The sequence below is a fragment of the Pseudophryne corroboree genome, chromosome 6, assembly GCF_028390025.1.
Source record: "Pseudophryne corroboree isolate aPseCor3 chromosome 6, aPseCor3.hap2, whole genome shotgun sequence".
NCBI lineage: Eukaryota > Metazoa > Chordata > Amphibia > Anura > Myobatrachidae > Pseudophryne > Pseudophryne corroboree.
The window spans coordinates 329213391-329235513 of NC_086449.1; the positions used below are offsets into that span (position 1 = coordinate 329213391).

The 22123-nt window shown below is 47.7% G+C and overlaps 1 protein-coding gene across 2 annotated transcripts in view; it reads left to right on the forward strand.

Annotated features, from left to right (window-relative positions):
• The window catches only part of ARID3B (AT-rich interaction domain 3B), a 546358-nt gene extending 534813 nt beyond the window's left edge, over positions 1-11545 (forward strand). The window contains exons 11-12 of one of the 2 annotated variants that reach the window (XM_063926363.1): positions 579-745; positions 10103-11545. In XM_063926363.1, coding sequence (XP_063782433.1) covers positions 579-745; positions 10103-10252 — 317 coding nt within the window. In that variant the 3' untranslated portion in view covers positions 10253-11545. The remainder of the gene's footprint in view (positions 1-578; positions 746-10102) is intronic. The other variant, XM_063926364.1, reaches the window with a different exon arrangement.
• The last annotated feature ends 10578 nt before the right edge of the window (positions 11546-22123 follow it).

Sequence of the window (22123 nt, forward strand, 5' to 3'; positions counted from 1 at the left end):
CGCACCGGTATGCTGAGTGCCAGGATCCCGAACGTCAGTATAACGAGGTACACCCCTTGGATGTGTTATAGGGGCTCCACAGCAGTTATCTCCCATCTTCTGCGGTTCCCATTTCGGATCACAATAATAGTCCCCACTCCCCATAGATTTCCAAGGGGGCTTCTATTTTGTGAGATTTACATTGGCCCTGTTACCCATTGTAGCCTATAGACTACATGTTGAATAATTTACTGGGAGAGGGATCCTCTGAATCTCTGGCATTAGCCACTCACGCATGCGCTGTCTGATAACTACAGCACATGCACAGTAGGCTGCCCGCAGTACAGCAGCATAAAGTGATCACTGATTCCACCACTTGTCCTATCAGAGCTCCTTTCCCTGGATGTAATAATTAATACATTGGGGCGATAAGGAATTTCTTATTGCTGCAGATTTCTAATAATCGAGTCTAAAACCTGATAAATTATAAATGAGCCCCTTTATGACATAAATATTTACAACCATATTGTTTGACAGAGCTATAATTTAATAAATGATAATAGTAATTATAATCTCTGACTCTTCTGCCCCAAATGTAGATCACTTTGTCAGTATACGGCTGATTCAGGACAACCAGGTAGCGGACATGAAGGAGACAAGGACTGTGTCAGGGTCCAGTCCTGTGTGGAATGCACCATTTCTATTTGATGTCCCTCTGGAGTCTGCACAGTGTCAAACGCTGCATTTAGAATTTTTGGTGATGCAGGTGAGTTGTAAAGAAAAGAAAAGACTAAACGCCTCTATTCCTGTAACCTGCAGAGGCATAAAATAGTAGCCTTACTATAAGTGTATTATTGTGTGGGCATTCTTATCGAGGAGGAAATTGAATTACCATTGGGCCTAACTCTGAGGTGGGCAGATGAGCGCCACATGCCGCAAAGTCCTGAATTTCAGTACTTTGTGCGACATAGCAATCAGATCTGTGATTGTCAGTCTGCTGCCATTTGGGGACGGGGAGGCAGCAGCATCCATTTCCCAAACTGAGGCGTGTTTCCACCATTGTGGGGGAGGGATGAGGCCGGGATCTCTGTCGGAGGAAGGAGATTTCTTGGTCTCTTTGTTGTATCTGTGGCGACCGGCTTGTGTGACCCTTGGGTCATGCAGCTGGCCAATGGTGCCGCAGGTGATCCCATGCTGTGTGCTAGAACGCAGCTCGGATCAGTAATGCATGCAGGGGGCGTGATGCCTCATGCTGCATTACCATATTAGTGCGGCTTCCATGTAAGTAGCAGCGATAGCAACTCTATCCACATCTGAATCAGGCCTTAGTAGTTTAGTTATAGATCAGGAACTCTATCTCTCAAGCTATTTGTAGAAAAAACACCAACAATAATAGTGTTGCCTGAATAACAGCTGAATAACAATGTTCGGTTATTATCATACAGACCATTTATTACATAAAAAAATCAGCTAAGAAAATTCCATGGTATATTAAATAGTATTTTTATAACCTACCGGTAAATCCTTTACTCCTAGTCGGTAGAGGATACTGGGGTCCATTTAGTACCATGGGGTATAGACGGGTCCACTAGGAGCCATGAGCACTTTAAGAATTTGATAGTGTGGGCTGGCTCCACCCTCTATGCCACTCCTACCAGACTCAGTCTAGGAAACTGTGCCCGAGGAGACGGACATACTTTTAGAGAAGGATAGATAAATATAGTGGTGAGATTCCGAACCAGCACAAACAAACAGAGGAAAGCTATGCTAACCTAACTTTAAAAAGGAACAGCAACAGCTGAACCAAACAATACCTAACCAAGCAACAGTGCAGGAAGAACGAAGCACCGGGTGGGCGCCCAGTATCCTCTTCCGGATACGAGAAAAGGATTTACCGGTAGGTAATTAAAATCCAATTTTCTCTTACGTCCTAGAGGATACTGGGGTTCCATTTAGTACCATGGTGATGTACCAAAGCTCCCAAACCGGGTGGGAGAGTGCTGAGGTTCCTGCATAACTGACTGACCAAGCTGAAGGTCCTCAGAGGCCAAAGTATCAAACTTGCAGAACTTAGCAAACGTGTTCGAACCTGATCAAGTCGCCGCTCGGGAGAGCTGTAAAGCGAGACACCCCGGGCAGCAGCCCAGGAAGAACCCACCGACCTAGTAGAGTGGGCCTGTACAGATCTTAAAACCGGCAATCCTGCCGTGGAATAAGCACGCTGGATAGTGAACCTGATCCAGCGTGCCATTATCTGCTTTGAAGCAGGACACCCAATTTTATTGAGATCACATAGAACGAACAGCAAGTCGGATTTCCTGTGACGAGCTGTTCTCTTTACATACACCTTCAAAGCCCTTACAACATCCAAAGACTTTGAAGCAGCAGAGGTGTCCATAATAGCCGGAACCACAATAGGTTGGTTGATGTGAAATGCAGACACCACCTTAGGAAGAAATTGCTGACGAGTTCTGAGTTCAGCTCTGCCCTCATGAAAAATTTAGTAGGGACTCTTGTGAGACAACGCCCCTAGCTCCGACACACGTCTTGCTGAAGCTGAGGCCAACAGTGTGACGGTCTTCCACGTAAGGTACTTTATGTCAACTGTAACGGTTCAAACCAGTCCGATTGGAGGAACTGAAGCACCAAATTGAGATCCCAAGGTGCCGCGGGAGGCACAAAGGGAGTTTGGATGCGCAGAACACCTTTCAAAAAGGTCTGGACCTCAGGGAGAGAAGCCATTTGTTTTTGAAAGAAAATGGACCAGGCTGAAATCTGGACTTTTTTGGAGCTCAGACGTAGGCCCACATCCACACCTGCCTGCAGAAAAAGCAGGATACGTCCCAGATGAAATTCCACCGCAGAATAATTTCTGCTCTCACACTAAGAGACATATTTCTTCCATATACGGTGGTAATGTTTAGACGTTACCCCCTTCCTGGCTTGGATCAAAGTCGGGATAACTTTATTAGGGATCCCTCTTCTGGCTAGAATCAGCCATTCAACTTCCATGCCGTCAAACGTAGCCACGGTAAGTCCTGATAGACGAACGGGTCCTATTGCAGAAGATCCTTGAGAAGAGGTAGAGGCCACGGATCTTCGAGGAGTATCTCCAGGAGGTCCGCGTACAAGGCCCTTCTTGGCCAGTCCAGAGCAATGAGAATTGCTTGAACCTTTTCCCTTTTTATTCTTTTCAGAATTTTGGGGATCAGAGGAAGTGGCGGAAACACATACTCCATCTGATAGACCCATAGAGTCGTCAGAGCGTCCACCGCCACTGCCTGTGGTTCTCTCGACCTGTAACAATACCGCTTGAGTTTCTTCTTGAGACGAGAGGCCATCATGTTGATGTGTGGATATCCCGTGTCAAGCACCTGAACAGGTCTGAATTAGGCCAAGAGACTGATGCATCCACTATTGGTGGATTTTCCCATTTTTTCCTATCCTCTAAGGGAAAAGTAAAAGATGAGAGCAACCTTTTAGGGATTTGAAATTTCTTATCAGGTTTAACCCACGGTTCATCAAACAGGGTGTTCAATTCCTTTGACGCAGGAAAAGTGACTGAGGACTTATTTTTTACATTAAAATAAGATTCCTCACACTCCTCTGACACCTTATCAGGAATCTGCAGAACATCTCTGATAGCCTCTATAAGAGCCTCTATTCCTTGTGAGAGAGTAGCATCCCCCCCTCTCCAAATCCACCTCACCCTCCTCAATATCTGACCCGTCAGTGTAGTGTCAGAGTCAGACTGCAGAATATGGGCCATAGATCGTTTTTGCAGACAAATGGGAGATGATTGAGACGCTGGTTTGGGGACTGAGTCTCTGTTCATAAACTCATCCACAGTCTGTCTCAGGTATAGCGTCTCTTTCTCATTGTGGGATAGCTTTGTAGAAAAATATGAGATCATTCCCTTAATGGAAGTAACCCAATCCGGTTCAGCCCCGCTATTCTGGGAAGGTGCACTGCCCTGAGTACCCAGTAGTGAGTACCCCAGTGAAGAGGAACACTCCGCTGTACAAGAAACACACTCTTTGCCTGACATACTGTAAATGTAATAGCGCGCGCGCGCACACACACACACGAAAAGGTTGAGCACAATTAACCCACAAATGCCCTTCAGGGAGACACAGAGTTATTTGGAGCCAGACCCCACCGCGCCCTTATCGCTAATGCCAAGCTTAGCCGGGTCGCAGACTAAGTACCCTGATAGGGGACTTAAGGGTCTATTTACAAAGCCTTGGATGGAGATAAATCCAACGGAGATAAAGTCCCAGCCAATTGGATCCTAACTGTCATTTTTCAAACCCAGAATGTGGCATGGCAGTTAGGAGCCTATTGGCTGAGACTTTATTTATCTCCATCCAAATCTTAGTAACTAGACCCCTTAGTACACTAAGAATCGTTCTCCCCCTGCTATGACCCCCCTGGTACCGCTGGAGTCTCTCCGGAGGAGCTGCGTGTCCCTGTCAGTCAGCGTCTGTGTCCACTGCAGAGGGAAAATGGCGATGGTGAGCTGTTGGAACCTCTCATAGTGTAGGACCCGCCCCTTCAATGGCGTGCGGTCTTCCCGCATTTTTATACTGGCTGAGGTAATCTGGTGCTTAAAATGGACAAAAAAACGTTTTAAGGCTATTTTTGCCAGTGTGGGTACTGTGTACAGTGTGCTGAGACGCAGCTGTGTACTGGGTCTGGAGACGCATTCCGCCCCAGTTAGGAGCCGTGCATCTCCGTACCCTCATGCCGCCATAATAGCCAGCGTCCCACTAGTCAGAATGCCGGATTAGTAGTCACCACTCTACTTTCTTCTGGCTTTGTTAGGAGTGGCGGCGTGCTGCGGGAATGTACGCTCGCCATGGTGGGGCTTGCGAATTGTTCCCTCAGGAGCTCAGTGTCCTGTCAGCGGGGAACGGGACCATTAACCCTTCAAGAGGTTGGGCCGTTCCCCCCCCTAAGTCTCACGAAGCAGGCAGGCTGGTGTCAACCAGCCCTGCCTGAAAATAACAAACATAAAATAAATGCAGAAAACTCTTCAAGAGCTTCCATAAGCGTGACCGGCTCCTCCGGGCACATTTTCTAAACTGAGTCTGGTAAGAGGGGCATAGAGGGAGGAGCCATCCCACACTATCAAATTCTTAAAGTGCCCATGGCTCCTAGTGGACCCATCTATACACCATGGTACTAAATGGAACCCCAGTATACTCTAGGACGTAAGAGAAAACAATTTAACCATCTTTTAACTTAGCAGCTATAGTCAGACTGCTTTGACAGCGATGTAGTTAGCATCCCGCCGTACAGGATGCTGGCGATCAGGAGACCGGTGCTGGAATCCAGACAGCTGGAATCCAGAACGTTAGTAAGTCGGGGAGGTTTAGGGTTAGGATATAGAGGGAAAGTTAGGGATAGGCCGTGGGGGAAGGGTTAGGGTTAGGCTGCGGGCGGAGGGTTAGGGTTAGGCTGTGGGGGAGGGTTAGGCTAATGGAACGGAGAGTTAAGGTTAGGCTGCAGGAAGTGAGGCAGGGACGGTTTTAGACCTTGTGGCACCCAGGGTGGAAGTTTGTGTGCCCCCTATCTGGGCCCCTTGTAGCCGTGCCCTTTGTAGTTGTGCCCCCTGTAGCAGTGCCCCCAGTAGTTGTGACCCCTGTAGTTGTGCCCCAGTAGCTGTGCCCCCTGTAGCTGTGCCCCCATTAGATTTGCCCCCAGTAGCTGTGCCCCCAGTAGATTTGCCCCCCCCTAGATGTGCCTTCAGTTGATTTGCCCCCCTGTAGCTGTGCCCCCTGTAGTTGTACCCCCTGTAGTTGTGACCCCAGCAGTTGTGCCCCCTGTAGCTGTGCCAGTTCCCCTAGTAGTTGTGCCCCCTGTAGCTGTGCCAGTGCCCCCAGTAGTTGTGCCCCCTGCAGCTGTACCAGTGCCCCCCAGTAGTTGTGCCCCATGTAGCTCTGCCAGTGCCCCAGTAGCTGTGCCCCTGAAGCTGTGCCAGTGCCCCCAGTAGTTGTGCCCCCTGTAGCTGTGCCCCAGTAGTGTCACACACACACACACACACACACACATAAAATAAAAACCACACACAATACTTACCGCTGCCCTCCGTCTCCGGCCGCCGGCTCCTCTCTACTATGGGAGAGACGTCATGACTTCTCTCCCATAGTAGCGCCGCATAGACACTAGGGGTCAATTAAGACCTCTAGTGTTTGTCACTGCAGTCGGGGAGCGGAGGGGTTGCGGGGGGTCGCCGGGATCAGGAGGAGCGGCTCTTGTCACGCGGCGGCGCCCTCGGGGCAGTGGCGCCCCGGCCAAAAAGCATGCTTGCCCGTGGCAAGAGCCTCTACTGAAGGGAGGGTTAGAGATTATAGCAGTTAGGATGCCGGAGTCAGAATAGTGACCACCAGCATCCTAACTGCTGGCATCCCGTACCCAACCCCTTTGACGCTGTCTCGTAATCACTAAAGGCCCACGATGTCACAGAAATAATTCCCATAACCACACTGAGCATCCTCCTTCCAGGACTTGTGATGTTCATGCTCTCATTAATGCTCATGAATAGTTATAGCTGCCCAGAGAATATGGCTTACTTTATGCAAATATGTAACAATGTCATCGCAAATGAAATTATATACATTAAGTGGTATAAATGTAAGATATGTCTATATATTGTCTGTTTAGATATATGTATATTGTGCAGTTGTGTGCAGTAGGTACTCATTGAGGCTAACAGTCATAAGGGTCGATCCTATTTCCCGCGAAGGGTGCAGTGTGCCGTTGCCACAGAATTTATACGACAACAACGGCACCAGATCTCGCACCCTTTGCGGGTTGGTTTCGGGCTGAATTCGCACGAAAGTGCTTGGAACCCTATGGGGCGGAGAGCACTTTTGTGCAAATTGGGCCGCTGTAAAGTGCGGCCACTGCCGTGATGATTCGCACCTGTAATATCATTGCGGCTAATAGGATCGACCCCATAATGTCAACATGATTAGAATTTTAACAAAACATTCCTTGTGGTCCAGAGTAGACTTAAGGCCTGTTCACACTGGCCGATATATCGCGGGTCCGTCGGCCAGTGAGTATGGATGATATGTCTGTGAACTCCGTCGTTCACAGACATATCGCATCGGCCCTGCAGCACAGCCGACTGCTAATATATCTACCGATATATTGGCGCATCGCTCTGTGTGTGTGTACGGGCGACCAGCCGACCGCCCGTACACAAGCTGCGGCAGCCGGCGGTGATTGACAGCTGAACTGGGCGGGCGTGTGTACATGCCCGCCCAGTTCATGACGTCAGTCCCCGACAGATCGGGCAGTGTGTATGCACAGCACACTGCCCGATCCGCCCATAGATATATCTGCAGATCAGTTGATCTGCAGATATATCTATCAGTGTGTACCCACCATTATCTTGCTTGGCAGATCTGGTGGCTTCGGCTGTGTCTTCAGAGTCTGGCAGTCTCACCATAACCTTCCTGCAGACATTCCAACATTTAGAACGGTTGACATTGTGGTGTCGACATTATGATTGTGGACATGGTGACTGCATCCTGCCATTAATTTCTGTAGTCTGTGGTGAGAGTAATTAGCCCCTTAGGGGTATATTTACTAAGGTGCGGGTTTATAGAAGTAGAGGTGTTGCCATTAGTAACCAATCAGGTTCCAGCTATTATATTCTAGAAGTTGCTAGATAAATGATAAGCAGAGTCTGATTGGTTGCTATTGGCAACTTATCTACTTCCATAAACCTGCATCTTAGTAAATATACCCCGTACGATCTGTATAAGTCACATGTGCTTGAGAAAGTATGGGTATACAGTAGTTCAGGCAGGGAGTCCTTTATAATAAAGGTGTTTTCGCTACTATAACGTGATATGTACTGTTTCACACAGGGCAGTATTGTACAGAGGATGCCAGCAGGTAGAAGCCATCGCTGTGCAGTGAGAATGCTGCTGTGTTCTGTCTGAGGAGAAAAATCTGTAGCTGCGGTTGCTCCTGACCATTCTTTTTTATTTAGTCCTATGGCCCTCATTCCGGGTTGATCGCTAGCTGCCGTTGTTCGCTGCGTAGCGATCATCATAAAAAATGCCAAAACTGCACATGCGTATGCACCGCAATGTGCACGCGCAGCATATGGGTACAACGAGCATCGTGGTTTTGCACAGATTGTAGCGACACTTTCAGTCGCACTGGCGGACACAAGGAGATTGACAGGAAGTTGGTGATTCTGGGTGGCAACTGACCGTTTTCTGGGAGTGTTTGGAAAAATGCAGGCGTGGCCGGGCATTTGCTGGGCGGGTATCTGACGTCATTACCGTGTCACTCATCCAGGGGTGGATTGGGATTGAAAACCAGCCCGGGAAATGTATGGAAGCAGCCCTAATAGGAGGGATGGGGGGGGGGGGGGGGTGTTGAGGGGGTGGAGTCTGTCAAGTGGGAGGGATTGCTGGTCAGAAGGACTGACCACAGGCAGGAAAGGAAAGTGCGCGCCGTAGGCGAGCCGAACAATTTTAAGGCCGTGGCTTCATGGGGAAGGGGCATGGCCACATATTAGTGCCAATTCACATTACACCATACAGTAGTGCCGCTTATACAGATTGCACCAGGTAGAACCTCCTATATACCCTGCACCAGGTAGAGCATGTTATACATATTGCGCCAGATAGAGCACGTCTACACTTTGCACCAGGTAGAGCACGATATACACTTTGCGCCAGGTAGAGCACATTATACACATTGCACCAGGTAAAGCACATTAGACATACTGCACCAGGTAGAGCACGTTATACACTATGCGCCAGGTAGAGCATGTTATCCACTGGTACATACACACACATATATATATATATATATATATATATATATATATACCATCACATTCAGAATTGGCGGCTGCTGGATCCTGCATCTGCCATGGCTGCTGCGGCTGGGGGCATTGTTGTGCTCACCCCCGTCGGCATTCTGCTGCCGGCATCCCAGACCCAACCCCTCCTGAAGGTATTATCTACACCACTTTCTACTGTGCATGCTTGTTGAGCACATAGTAAAGGATTCTATTAGGAAAACGTACAATATATTTCCCTATTAAATTCTGGACATGTTTAAATGCAAATATCAGAACTGGTTTCTCACTTTCTTGAGGTAAAGGTACTGAGCTTTGTAATAACCTCTCACTACCATACAGGCATCAAGTAAAATAATAAACAACCTATATGTTTACAGCTGAGCTATTCTATTAATTCTGTCAGAAAGGCATGTAGGCTGTAGCTAAGTGAGAATGTAGACGCTACCGTAGCTAAATAGCTTACTTTATAAAGCTGCCACCGCCGCCCATGCAGTTTTCCTGGCTGAACAGCACACTGGGAGACTAGAGGCGGATCCGTGAGACGTCACTCACGACGAGCTCCGCAAAGGCCCTTGGGAGGAGCTGCTGTGGCCGCGCATGCGCAGCAGCACTCCCGCGGCCATTTTGACTAAGGGCATAATGCCCATTTGCGCATGCGCACAAGCTGCTGCCGCCGACCGTGCGATCGCTGTAGCGGCGGCCCCAGAAGCACTATGAGCGGCCTTGTTCTGGGCCAAATGGGCCGGCCGTCCGGGAACTTGCCCGGTCTCCCGCCATACCAATCCGCCCCTGCACTCATCGCAGCAATCATCGCACAGAATAAGTAACTACAGGGCTGGTCTTGTTTTGCACAAAATGTGTTTGCAGGCGCTCTGCTGCACAGGCGTTTGCACTCATGCAAAGCGAAAATACACTCCCCCGTGGGCGGCGACTATGAGTTTGCTCGGCTGCTTAAAGAATGAGGGCCTATGTTTGAGTATTGTGCCCATTCCCCTACCCATAAATATTTCCTTGGACTGCTATATTTCTCTCACAGCCCCCACAAAGAGCCTGGAGGGGAAGCGTGAGCTGGAAGATAATAGAACCAGTAGAGTTCCAGACAAAGGCTGCACGTAGCAGCGCCTGCATTAGTGAATTTATTCTGGTTAATTCTGGGTACACAGCTGACAAACAATGGGTAATTGAAATCGCAGTGTCTGCCATTTTCGGGTTACAGCTGCTTAACCAATTGATTTCTAGGGTTTAACAAAATGCTTCAAAATATAATATTATGTCTTTCTTTCCCAGGGTCGAATTTACAACCGTGCTCGTATTCTTGGACGTGTGCGGATTGGGCCTGGAACATCGCAAACTGGGAAATCTCACTGGCAGGAGATGTGTAGGAAAGCACCCGTAGAGTGCTCCTGCTGGCATGTTCTACAGCCAGATGTGTTCTAGAGGATTTTCTGGAGCTGATGCTATATATAATATATTACCTAAGACTTCAGTGACTTCTGACTAACACTAAGAGAACTGACAGAGTTGAACCTGATGTGCAGTGTTGTAGAATCAGGAACTGCTACTGGTTCTAGTCACGTTGTGGAAATGGAACCACTTGGAGTACTCCGTTCTCTCCTCTATGAAGGAACTTTAAAAGGAATTATTTCATACTTTAAAACTGGGAAAATAAAATACCGTACACATATTTTGTTAGTAATGTTTTGCAATTGAGGTCATGTACATCTCTGCTTAGCCTTAGAGACATATATACAGGTTCCGATACACGGCATACATACACCTTATACTGTATCCAGTGCAGAGTGCACTTTTATACATATTCCTGGGGCACATTTACATTTGTATAATGACAGCTAGTAGAGAGATACAAAGCAAAATTCATATGGAATGCAGTATGCACAATCGGACTACAGTCTCATCTCTAAGTTCTGGACAAATGATTACTCTATGTAAGATGCACTTGTATATAATATATAATGTTATATATGTATAACTAGAAGAACCAATTATTTGTTAAAAATACATTAGATGGTGTAATGTTAATCTGCCTAACAGGAGAGGATGCTGGGTTTCCAGTTACTGTAAATATATACCTTGCCCTTGTCATAAAATCTGTATACATGGTGACCATGCTATGTGTGTATTTACTACCGAGTTACGCTCTGAAATTCTTTCTTTGTGTATGTGGGAGGCAATATGTGATCGCAGGCTGCAGCGTTTTAGGAAATAGGGCCACACATTCAACAAAAAAAGATTTTATGAAAAATGGGTGTGGTTCATTAGGTCGACATGGACATTGGGTCGACATGTACAAGGTCGACATGGGAAAATGTTGACATGATTTTTTTGACTGTTTTTGGTGTCGTTTTCTTTGAAAAGTGATGGGGAACCCAAATTAGTGCACCGCTTCGCTCACCATGCTTCGGGCAAGGTGCCTCGCTGCGCTCGGCACAGGTTACCGTTCCCAATTCTAGTCCACGTGGATTGTTAAGTATGAAAAAGGTAAAAAAATGGGGAAAAAAGGTGAAAAACTCATGTTTACCTTTTTGCATGTCGACATAGTGACCATGTCGACCTTCAATGGTCGACCCAATGTATGTCGACCTAATGCTTGTCGACCTAACGACCGGAATCCATGAATTAGGTAGTCCTATAGATTGTAAGCTTGCGAGCAGGGCCTTCCTACCTCTATGTCTGTCTGTCTTTGCCCAGTTTTGTTCTGTAACTGTTGAAGAAACTGCTAATAAATAAATAAATGAAGAATACCAGCAGGGATACATAAAAAATACAGTATGATGGCAGATAAGAACCATCTAGCCCATCAACTTTGCCCCTTTTTTTATATTCTTATGTCTATATCAAGCATGTTTAAATTGCTCTGCTGTCTAGCCTCCTGCACCTCTGATGTGAGGCTATTCCACTTTTTCACTACTGTATCTGGAAAGCAGGGCCGGCTCCAGCCCCCCCCCCAATGGCTCGTTGAAAAGTGGGCCTGGCATCGTAACTTCATATTATCAAACTATAAATATATCTTCACATGCCCGCTACACACAAAATTAGCAGCCTTACAAATAACAGCCACAGTAGTGTTCCTTACACATAATGGGCGAGATGTACTAAGGGAAAAATGCGGTAAAGCACCCGTTTTCAAATGTACTAAGAGCCGGCCGCCGGGTTTTCGCTGCCCAGGGTATCGCCATCTTTGGATGGCGATAGCCTATAGAAGCCTACGGGCTTCTTATCGCTGGCTGCCGCAACCCGCCGCCTCCGCCGCAGATGCTCAACCCCCACCCTCCCGTCATACCTTCCTCCAGGAAGCCTGGACCCGGAAGGTAAACTCCTCCTCCCCCTAACAACGCAGCCGGAGGTCCTTCCAGCTGCAGGGGAGAGGAGGAGGCGCCTGGGACAGCCTACTGCTGTTTCCCGGCGTGGGGGAAGGAGTGTGGAGAGCCCAGGGAGGTGACGGAGACCTCCCTCCCTACACCTCACAGGTATCGCGGGGGCCCATCGCGCCCCATGGGGGTGATTCAGCCTGATCGCACGCTGCTGTTTATGCTGTGCATAGGTCGCAATGCGCAGGCGCGTCGCTTCCTGGCAACGGCCATCGCTAGGGAGCGATGGATCTAATGAAGAAAGAGATCGCACTGGCATTCGCTAGATTGACAGGAAGAGGCCGTTCGTGGGCATCAACTGGCCGTTTTCAGGGAGTGTCCATGCGAATGCAGGCGTGCCCGGCCGTTTCCAGGGTGGGATCCTGACGTCAGCTCCGTCCTGGTTCATCGCAGCGTGTAAGTAAGTCCTGAGCTGTGCAGAGACTGCACAAACATGTTTCTCTTACGTCCTAGAGGATGCTGGGGTCGATTTAGTACCATGGGATATAGATGGGTCCTTTGGGAGCCACTGGCACTTTAAGAGTTTAATAGTGTGGGCTGGCTCCTCCCTCTATGCCCCTCCTACCAGTTTAGAAAATGTGCCTGGAGGAGCCGGTCACAGCTAGGGGGAGCTCCTAGGAGTTTTTCCAGTTTTATTATTTTTCTAGGAGTTGTTAGGTACAGGAAAGCTGCTGGCAACAGCCTCCCTGCTTCGTGGGACTTAGGGGGGGAGTAGGAACCAACTCTTGAAGTTAATGGTTCTCTATCTCCGCTGACGGGACACGGAGCTCCTGAGGGTGCTGATCGCAAGCCCACGAGGCGACTGCTCACTCCCGCAGCACGGCCGCCACCCCCTCACAGAGCCAGAAGAAAGAAGAGTGGTGAGTTCAGCGCCGACAGCCCGGTTAGCGGGTCGCCGGTTGGAATGGCGGCACATGGGTTGGAGCGCAGCTCTGTCAGGCTGTGCTCCATGAAGGCTCAGCAACATATCTATGTAGACGCGGCTGAGGGGCGTCCTGGACCAGCGCAATCACCCTAACACTGGTAAAGCAGCTAACAGGGGCTAATCCCGCTGTTGGCACTAAAGACCTCAGGCCAGTATAATCATAGTGTGTGGGAAGCCGCGCACCATTACAGGGGGCGTGGCTTCTCCTCAGAGCGGATCCAGCACTCACCAGTACCATTTTTGCCCTGCAGAACGCTGAAACACGCTGACAGGGAGTGCTGACCCTCCACATAACTCCAGTTACTGCGGTACTAGGGTGTTATAGACAGGGGGGAGAGTGTAGTTAGTGCTATTTAACCTATTAAGGTTATTTAGTCTGCGCCGGGCTGTTATCATAATAACTGCCCACTGGGGCACTGTGGGGCTGGCTCCTTATACTCTGCGACTCTCTGAAGGTACTCTGGGGGAATCTGTGTCTGACATTTTCCTGTATGTGTGTGTGTATATGTGTATATATCCACATTACCATGTCTAAGAGCTCTATATCATGTGCTGCAGAGTGTGTATCTTCTCCTGAGGAGTCTATCCATGTACTCAGGACTGCAATGTGCTTTCCCTACCTTCCGAATCTGAACCCCCATGGGTGGATTCTTTAAGGGGCATGATATCCCAGATTTAATCAAGGATGTCACATAATGAGAAAGAGATGCAGTTTTTGAGAAAGTCTGTAGAGGGTTTGCAGCATTCAGCTCCTACTTCCTCAAATACCCCACCTGCATACCCTAAAAAACGTACACTTGCCCAAATAATGCAAGTTGACACTGATACCGACGATATAGGGGACGATGATGCGGATATGCAGGAGGGGGTGGGGGGATGCATCCCTTGCTAAGGGGGTGCAGCTGATTATTGAAGCCATTAGGGATGTTTTGCATATTACTGAGAAGGTACCTGAGCCGGAAGAGGAATCTTATTTTACGGAAAATAAGAAATCCTCCCTCACATTCCCTGCTTCTAAAGAGCTAAACTCTTTATTTGGAAAATCCTGCGAAAACACAGAGAAAAAATTCCAGATCCCTAAAAGAATTCTCATTGCTTTTCCTTTCCCTAAAGAGGATAGAAAGAAAAGGGAAATCCCACCTATAGTAGACGCTTGTGTGTCTAGATTGTTTAAAAAGGTGGTTTTACCTGTCCCTGGTTCAACCGCCCTAAAAGAGCCGGCTGACCGCAAGATTGAGACTACGCTCAAATCTCTATACACTGCTACAGGCGTGGCTTTAAGGCCCACTATTGCTTGTGCGTGGAATTCTAAAGCCATAGTAAAGTGGTCAGGCACATTACTAGAGGACTTAGATACTATGGATAGGAGTGACTTTGATTTGTTTTTGCGTCACATACATGATTCTGCTGGGTTCATGGTGGAGGCCATGAAAGACCTTGGAATGCTGAATGCAAGGGCTACTTCCATAGCGGTCTCAGCACGCAGAGGACTCTGGCTACGCCAATGGACTGCGGATGCAGAATCTAAGAAAGGTGTGGAGAACCTACCCTTCACAGGTCAGGCTCTGTTTGGAGACGCATTGGATGTGTGGATTTCCACGGCAACTGCGGGTAAGTCAACCTTTCTCCCCTCAGCAGCTCCACCGACTAGGAAATCTTATCCTACGTCCACACTGCAGTCCCTTCAGACCGCAAAATTTAAAAAATCCAAATCCCCTTCCACCTTCTTTAGGGGTGGTCAGAGAAAATCCAAAAAACCTGCACCAACAGGTTCTCAGGAACAGAAACCAGGTTCTGTTTCCTCAAAATCTTCAGCATGTCGGTGGACCTCCCAGCCTGGAGATCAGGCAGGTGGGAGCGAGACTAAAAAATTTCAGTCACATCTGGGCGTCATCAGACCTAGACCCCTGGGTGACAGACATTGTTACCCAGGGCTACAGACTAGAGTTTCAGGAACTCCCACCTCACAGATTCTTCAAATCAGGCTTACTAGTTTCACTGACAGAAAGTGCTATCCTACAGGAAGCCATTAAAAAATTGGTCCAAACAGATGTTATTGTCCCAGTTCCACCTCACCTACACCACAAGGGTTATTACTCAAACATGTTTGTGGTGTCGAAACCGGATGGTTCGGTAAGGCCGATTTTAAACCTAAAGTCATTGAACCCCTACTTAAGGGAATTCAAATTCAAGATGGAGTCTCTGAGAGCGGTGAACTCAGGTCTGGAGGAGGGGGAATTCCTAGTATCCCTTGATATCAAGGATGCATACCTTCACATTCCGATCTGGCCACCTCACCAGGCTTATCTCAGATTTGCGCTGCTGGATTGTCACTATCAGTTCCAGGCCCTGCCTTTTGGTCTCTCCACAGCATCGAGGGTGTTCACCAAGGTCATGGCAGAGATGATGCTACTCCTCCGCAGACAAGGAGTGAACATAATTCCATATCTGGATGATCTGCCGATAAAAGCATCGTTCAGGGAGAGGTTGTTGCAGAGTATTGATCTCCCAACTCGACTACTCCAGGATCATGGGTGGATCCTGAACCTTCCAAAGTCACATTTGGAGCCGACAAGGAGACTACCCTTCCTGGGGATGATACTCGACACGGAAGTGCAGAGGGTGTTTCTACTGTTGGAGAAAGCGTTGGTGATCCAATCAATGGTACGGGATGTCCTGAAGCCAGCCCGGGTTTTGGTTCATCAGTGCATTTGCCTTCTGGGGAAGATGGTAGCCTCCTACAAGGCTCTTCAGTACGGAAGGTTCCATGCGCGGTCATTCCAGCTAGATCTCCTAGACAAATGGTCGGGTTCACACCTTCACATGTCCCAGCGGATACGCCTGTCGCCGAAAGCCAGAATTTCGCTCCTCTGGTTGCTGCAAACTTCTCACCTACTCAAAGGCTGCAGGTTTGGGATTCAGAATTGGATCCTTCTAACCACGGATGCAAGTCTCAGAGGTTGGGGAGCGGTCACCCTAGGGGAAAAGTTCCAAGGAAAGTGTTAGAGTCCATACTTCCAATAAACATTCTGGAACTAAGGGCCATATACAACGGCCTTCTACAAACGGCACATCTTCTGCAAGATTGGGCCATACACATCCAGTCGGACAATGTCACAGCAGTGTCTTACATAAACCGTCAGTGTGGAACGAAGATCAGAGCGGCAATGTCAGAGGTAACAAGAATAATCCTATGAGCAGAAAAGCACGTGGTGGTGCTATCAGCAATCTTCATTCCGGGAGTGGACAACTGGGAAGCGGACATCCTCAGCAGACACGAGGAGAATGGGGCCTCCACCCGGTGGTGTTCGCAAAGGTGACAAGCCAATGGGGTGTTCCTCAAGTAGACATGATGGCCTCTTGTCTCAACAAGAAGCTTCAGAGGTACTGTTCCAGGTCGAGAGACCCACAGGCAGTGGCGGTGGATGCACTAGTAACTCCGTGGGTGTTCCAGTCGGTGTATGTGTTTCCTCCACTTACACTCATCCCAAGGATTCTCAAACTAATAAAAAGAACAAGAGTTCAGGCGATCCTCATTGCTCCGGACTGGCCAAGGAGGGCTTGGTACGCAGATCTTCTGGAATTACTCCTGGAGGATCCGAGGCCTCCTCCTCGTTGCGAGGACCTTCTGCAACAGGGGCCGTTCGCCTATCAAGACTTACCGCGGCTACGTTTGATGGCATGGAGGTTGAATGCCACATCTTAGCTCGGAAGGGCATTCCGAAAATCTTCATTCCTACCCTAATACAAGCTAGGAAGGGAGTTACGTCTAAACATTACCATCGGATTTGGAAAAAGTATGTGTCTTGGTGTGAATCCAAGAAGTTTCCAACAGTGGAGTTTTAACTGGGACGGTTTCTACTCTTTCTGCAAGCAGGTGTGGATGTGGGCCTACGCTTGGGCTCCATATAAGTCCAGATTTCGGCCTTGTCCATTTTCTTCCAGAAACAATTGGCTTCCCTCCCTGAGGTTCAGACATTCTTGAAAGGGGTTCTGCACATCCAACCACCCTTTGTGCCTCCTACGGCATTGGCATCTGCTAGACGTGTGTCAGAATTAGGGGCATTGTCATGCAAGAGCCCCTATTTGATTTTCCATGAAGACGCTCAAGACGCGTCAGCAATTTCTTCTGAAGGTTGTGTCAGCTTTTCATATTAACCAACCTATTGTGGTGCCAGTGGCTATTGACTCCTCAATTACCTCAAAGTCCTTGGATGTGGTGAGGGCTTTGAAAATGTATGTGAAGAGAACTTCTCGTCACAGGAAGTCGGACGCTTTATTCGTCCTTTATGATCCAACAAGGTTGGCTGTCCTGCTTCTAAGCAGACGATTTCTTGTTGGATCAGGTTTACTATCCAGCATGCTTATTCTATGGCAGGCTTGCTATGTCCAAAATCTGTTAAGGCCCACTCTACTCGTAAAGTGGGTTCTTCCTGGGCGGCTGCCCGGGGTGTCTCGGCTTTACAGCTTTGCCGAGCAGCTACTTGATCGAACACGCTTGCTAAGTTCTACAAGTTCGATACTTTGGCCTACATCCCCCTGGTACTAAATGGACCCCTGCATCCTCTAAGACGTAAGAGAAAATAGGATTTTAATTACCTACCGGTAAATCCTTTTCTCGTAGTCCGTAGAGGATGCTGGGCGCCCGCCCAGTGCTTCGTATTTCTGCATTGTTACTTGGTTCAGTATTGTTGTTTCAGCCGTTGCTGAATTGTTCCAAGTTGGTTAGCTTGGCTTTTCTTTTTGTTATGTGTGAGCTGGTGTGAATCTCACCACTATCTGTGTATTTCCTTCTCTCGAAGTATGTCCGTCTCCTCGGGCACAGTTTCTAGACTGAATCTGGTAGGAGCGGCATAGAGGGAGGGGCCAGCCCACACTATTAAACTCTTAAAGTGCAGTGGCTCCCAAAGGACCCGTCTATACCCCATGGTTCTAAATGAACCCCAGCATCCTCTACGGTCTACGAGAAAAGGATTTACCGGTAGGTAATTAAAATCCTATTGTTTGTGCAGCTCTATGCACAAGCGTTTGCAGCCCTGCACAGTGAATCACCCCTCCCCTCTGGGGGCGGCGATTACTTGGTCACAGCAGTGCAAAAAATAGCCTGCGTGCGACCAGGTCTGAATTAGGCCCAATGTCTACAGTATAATGCCAGATACACATAATGACCCCCAGTAGTGCAGTGCCAGATAGACATGATATGCCCCCCAGCAGTGCCAGCTACACATGATATGCCCGCCAGCAGTACCAGATAGGGGTGATGATCGAAATGAGGTGTAGGAGGGGCAGGAGTGGCTTGGTGAGAAGTTTAGACTGCTAGAACAGTCACAGTGCACCATATGAGAAAATAAAGTACTCTTAAGGCAGGGCTTACTTCGAGTGGGTGCTCATTGCTCACACTGTTCAGGACAGGAGGATCCAGTCTGGATGAACTGCATCCTGCTGTTCGCCGCCAACCGTGCCCTGGCATGGGATGCAGCATAGCAGCCAGCAGAACTGGTCTGGTCGGGTCTGGTGAGTCCGGTCGTGACACTGTTCGGCATGTGTGGGGACAGCAGCACTGCAGCAGCGTCCGTCCCGTGGCCCAACCCTAGCCTCTGTCTTGAGTCCTAGCAGTGGCTGTGCTGACAATTGGGAGTACTGTGGGCGGGCCAAAGCTAAACTATGTGCGCACGGCATCTGACATCAGACGCTGGCGCCGCACAGCACGCATATAGTTTAGCTATGGCCCGCTTACAGCTCTCCCACAGCCACTGCTAGGAGGCGGGCCGCGGGACAGATGCCGCTGCTGTAGGGACCTGGATCCAGGCTCCAATATGGCGACGAGAGCTAGCGGCGCCCATTAAGTGTGGTGCCCTGTTCGGCTGCTCTATTGGAACGTGCCTGGATCTGGCCCTGCTGGAAAGTCATTTTCCTCAAGTTTCCTTTGAACCTATCTCCTTCCAGTTTCAGCATGTGTCCTCGTGTTCTAATACTTCTCTTCCTTTGAAGAATTTTTCCTTTTTGTACCTGGTTAAAACTCTAGGTATTGTAAATGCCAAATTGATTTCTCACAACTATTTAAAATGCCCGCTCTAACATATATTGTAAATGCCTGCACCTCTTATTACCATATCCCATGAATATGCGCTATACATCGCAAAACACTGCATCCCATAAGAGAAAACAATACACCCACACATTGGGGGTCATTCCGAGTTGTTCGCTCGGTAAAAATCTTCGCATCGCAGCGATTTTCTGCTTAATGCGCATGCGCAATGTCCGCACTGCGACTGCGCCAAGTAAATTTGCTATGCAGTTAGGAATTTTACTCACGCCTTTTTCATCGTTCTGGCGATCGTAATGTGATTGACAGGAAATGGGTGTTACTGGGCGGAAACAGGCCGTTTTATGGGCGTGTGGGAAAAAACGCTACCGTTTCCGGAAAAAACACAGGAGTGGCTGGAGAAACGGGGGAGTGTCTGGGCGAACGCTGGGTGTGTTTGTGACGTCAAACCAGGAACGACAAGCACTGAACTGATCGCAGATGCCGAGTAAGTCTGAAGCTACTCAGAAACTGCTACGAGGTGTGTAATCGCAATATTGCGAATACATCGTTCGCAATTTTAAGATGCTAAGATTCACTCCCAGTAGGCGGCGGCTTAGCTTGAGCAAATCTGCTAAAATCCGCTTGCGAGCGAACAACTCGGAATGAGGGCCATTATCTGAGTTCCAAAGCTCATTGATGTATATATTTGTTATTAAAAGGATATGGATTCAATATATATTACAAAGTACAGTATACCTATAGTTAAATGGTTACACTCACACAGTAAGCAGTTAAAACATACAATTACATACAATTACATACAGTTTCAGTTACATGCCAGCGATACAATTACCATTCCCTCCAATGCATCTTATGTCTCCCTCTCTCTGTAAATAAATACAGGAACTGAACTGGCAGCAAGTCCATCATCCTCTGAGACCAAAAAGCCACTGAGCTCCTTTGTGATCAATGTGTTATCTAGTTTCTGGGGGAGGGATTCACGATGAGTCACCAGTCCCTTTGTACATGCTGAACAGGTTCAGCCTAGGGGACGTCCAAAGGGGCTGGCCTGAGTTTCCTGTCCACCACCTGTTTGGAATATCTATTGTTCTAATAAAAGTGATTTTAGCTTTTATACATGTAATCATAACTATCCGCTGCAATGTCCCACAACTTCACAACAAGCATCAAATGAATCTACACATCAATCTGGTTGCCTCAATAGTAAACATGACAGATCTATCTTGTTCCGTTCAAATAATACACATACATGACACCACTTCATTACATAATTCCAAATCACCATGATGTCCGGCGCTTGATATTATTATAATTATGTACTGCATGAAATAAGTGTCGAATCCATCTCTGTGGCATGTCCGTGTAAATGCGTGTGTTACCATATATTGCTGTGCTCGCTGCACATATTTGCAAGTATAGCGACTCATATGTGTGTAGTTTGTATGTTCTCATTATGGAATTTTTTACTTCGACAGTCCACCCTTTGGCAGTAAACAATAACTGCCATCAATTATTACCATAAGAAAAAAATATTTCATACCATAATCGGTGACCTAGACACAAGTATGTATGCATTTCACAAATCAGACACTTGACTATATTTGGGGAAGACAGGGAGGAGGACGAGACATTCTCTATATGCACTCGGCGGTCACGGGACCACTGGTTGGGTGTGGGACAACATTCAACCTATAGAGTATGCTGGGACAGTGCTTTGGCCTATAATGTCTGATTTGCGACGAACATTTCACACATACATGTACCTACGTCTTTGTACACAGATGTTTGGATTTGATTGAGGTTCTGCTGGGTAGATGAAGAAGACACAAACAAATCGTGACAGTGACATATAAAATTTTCATGATCTACATATTCCTATCATTTTCTGAACATTGTTTCAATTACTGGAACGTATGCTAGGTCTGTTTAATCATTGAACAAGGGTTATAAGTAGTGTCCTTCCTAAATAACATAAACCTTTCGGGGAGAGCCACTCATAAACCTTTCTTCCACATATGTTAGTGAGCTCTTTATCTGCAGTGTGTGAATAGCCATTGTCTGACTGTTCCTGATTACCTCTGAACTCCATAACTACTAGACCTTTGATTTTTCTCTGACTTTAACAAACTGATCGGCTAATCCTGGGATCCTATAAGGAGATCACTCCTTCCTACAGAACCAGTTCCAGTCCCACACTCGACTCCTTGTGAGGATATTGGGTTCAAAATCACTCAGTCACGGTGGTAGATGAAAAACCAACAGTGGTTTATTAACAGAATAGGTTATAACACAGTTCAGCACACTTCTGTGATCCACTTCTACACGACAATTCCCTCCTGGAGCTCCTGACAGAACATTACTTCTTAGTCAGTCTCCTGCCTCTCTCTCACTCTCTCTCTCACGTCCCCTCTTTGCTATTATCAAACCTTTGTCTTTCCTACAATAAGGCGACACCCCCAGACAGTTTCAGAGCAAACCTAGTTTCACATGTACAGGCATGTCCCCTAGGCCACAATAGATGTTAATTAAAGTAACCTTGCTTAATCTGATTGTGTGGCCTGGAATCCATTGTGTGGGGAAGAATGAGGGGGGTGTATGGCCTGACATCTGAGACTGGCTGTATCTACACAACAGCAAACACACAGGTTATCTGCGCAGTCATATGGGGGGAAACATTATTTTACAAACTATAACACAATAACCAATACATTCATATATATACATCGAAAACATAACTGTACCCTTGTAACAATAACATCATACAATATAATACAATATTGCCTAATACATAGCCAAATACAGATCAACAATCAGTGTAGTCCATGGGTCAGACCAGGGCTAGGGAAGTAGCTGCGTGTCTTTTACCACTGTGCGACACAACGCGCCGGCTGTGTTGTCACATTTCCTCCCTCTACTTCCAAGCCCGGTGTCCTGGGTGGCTTAAG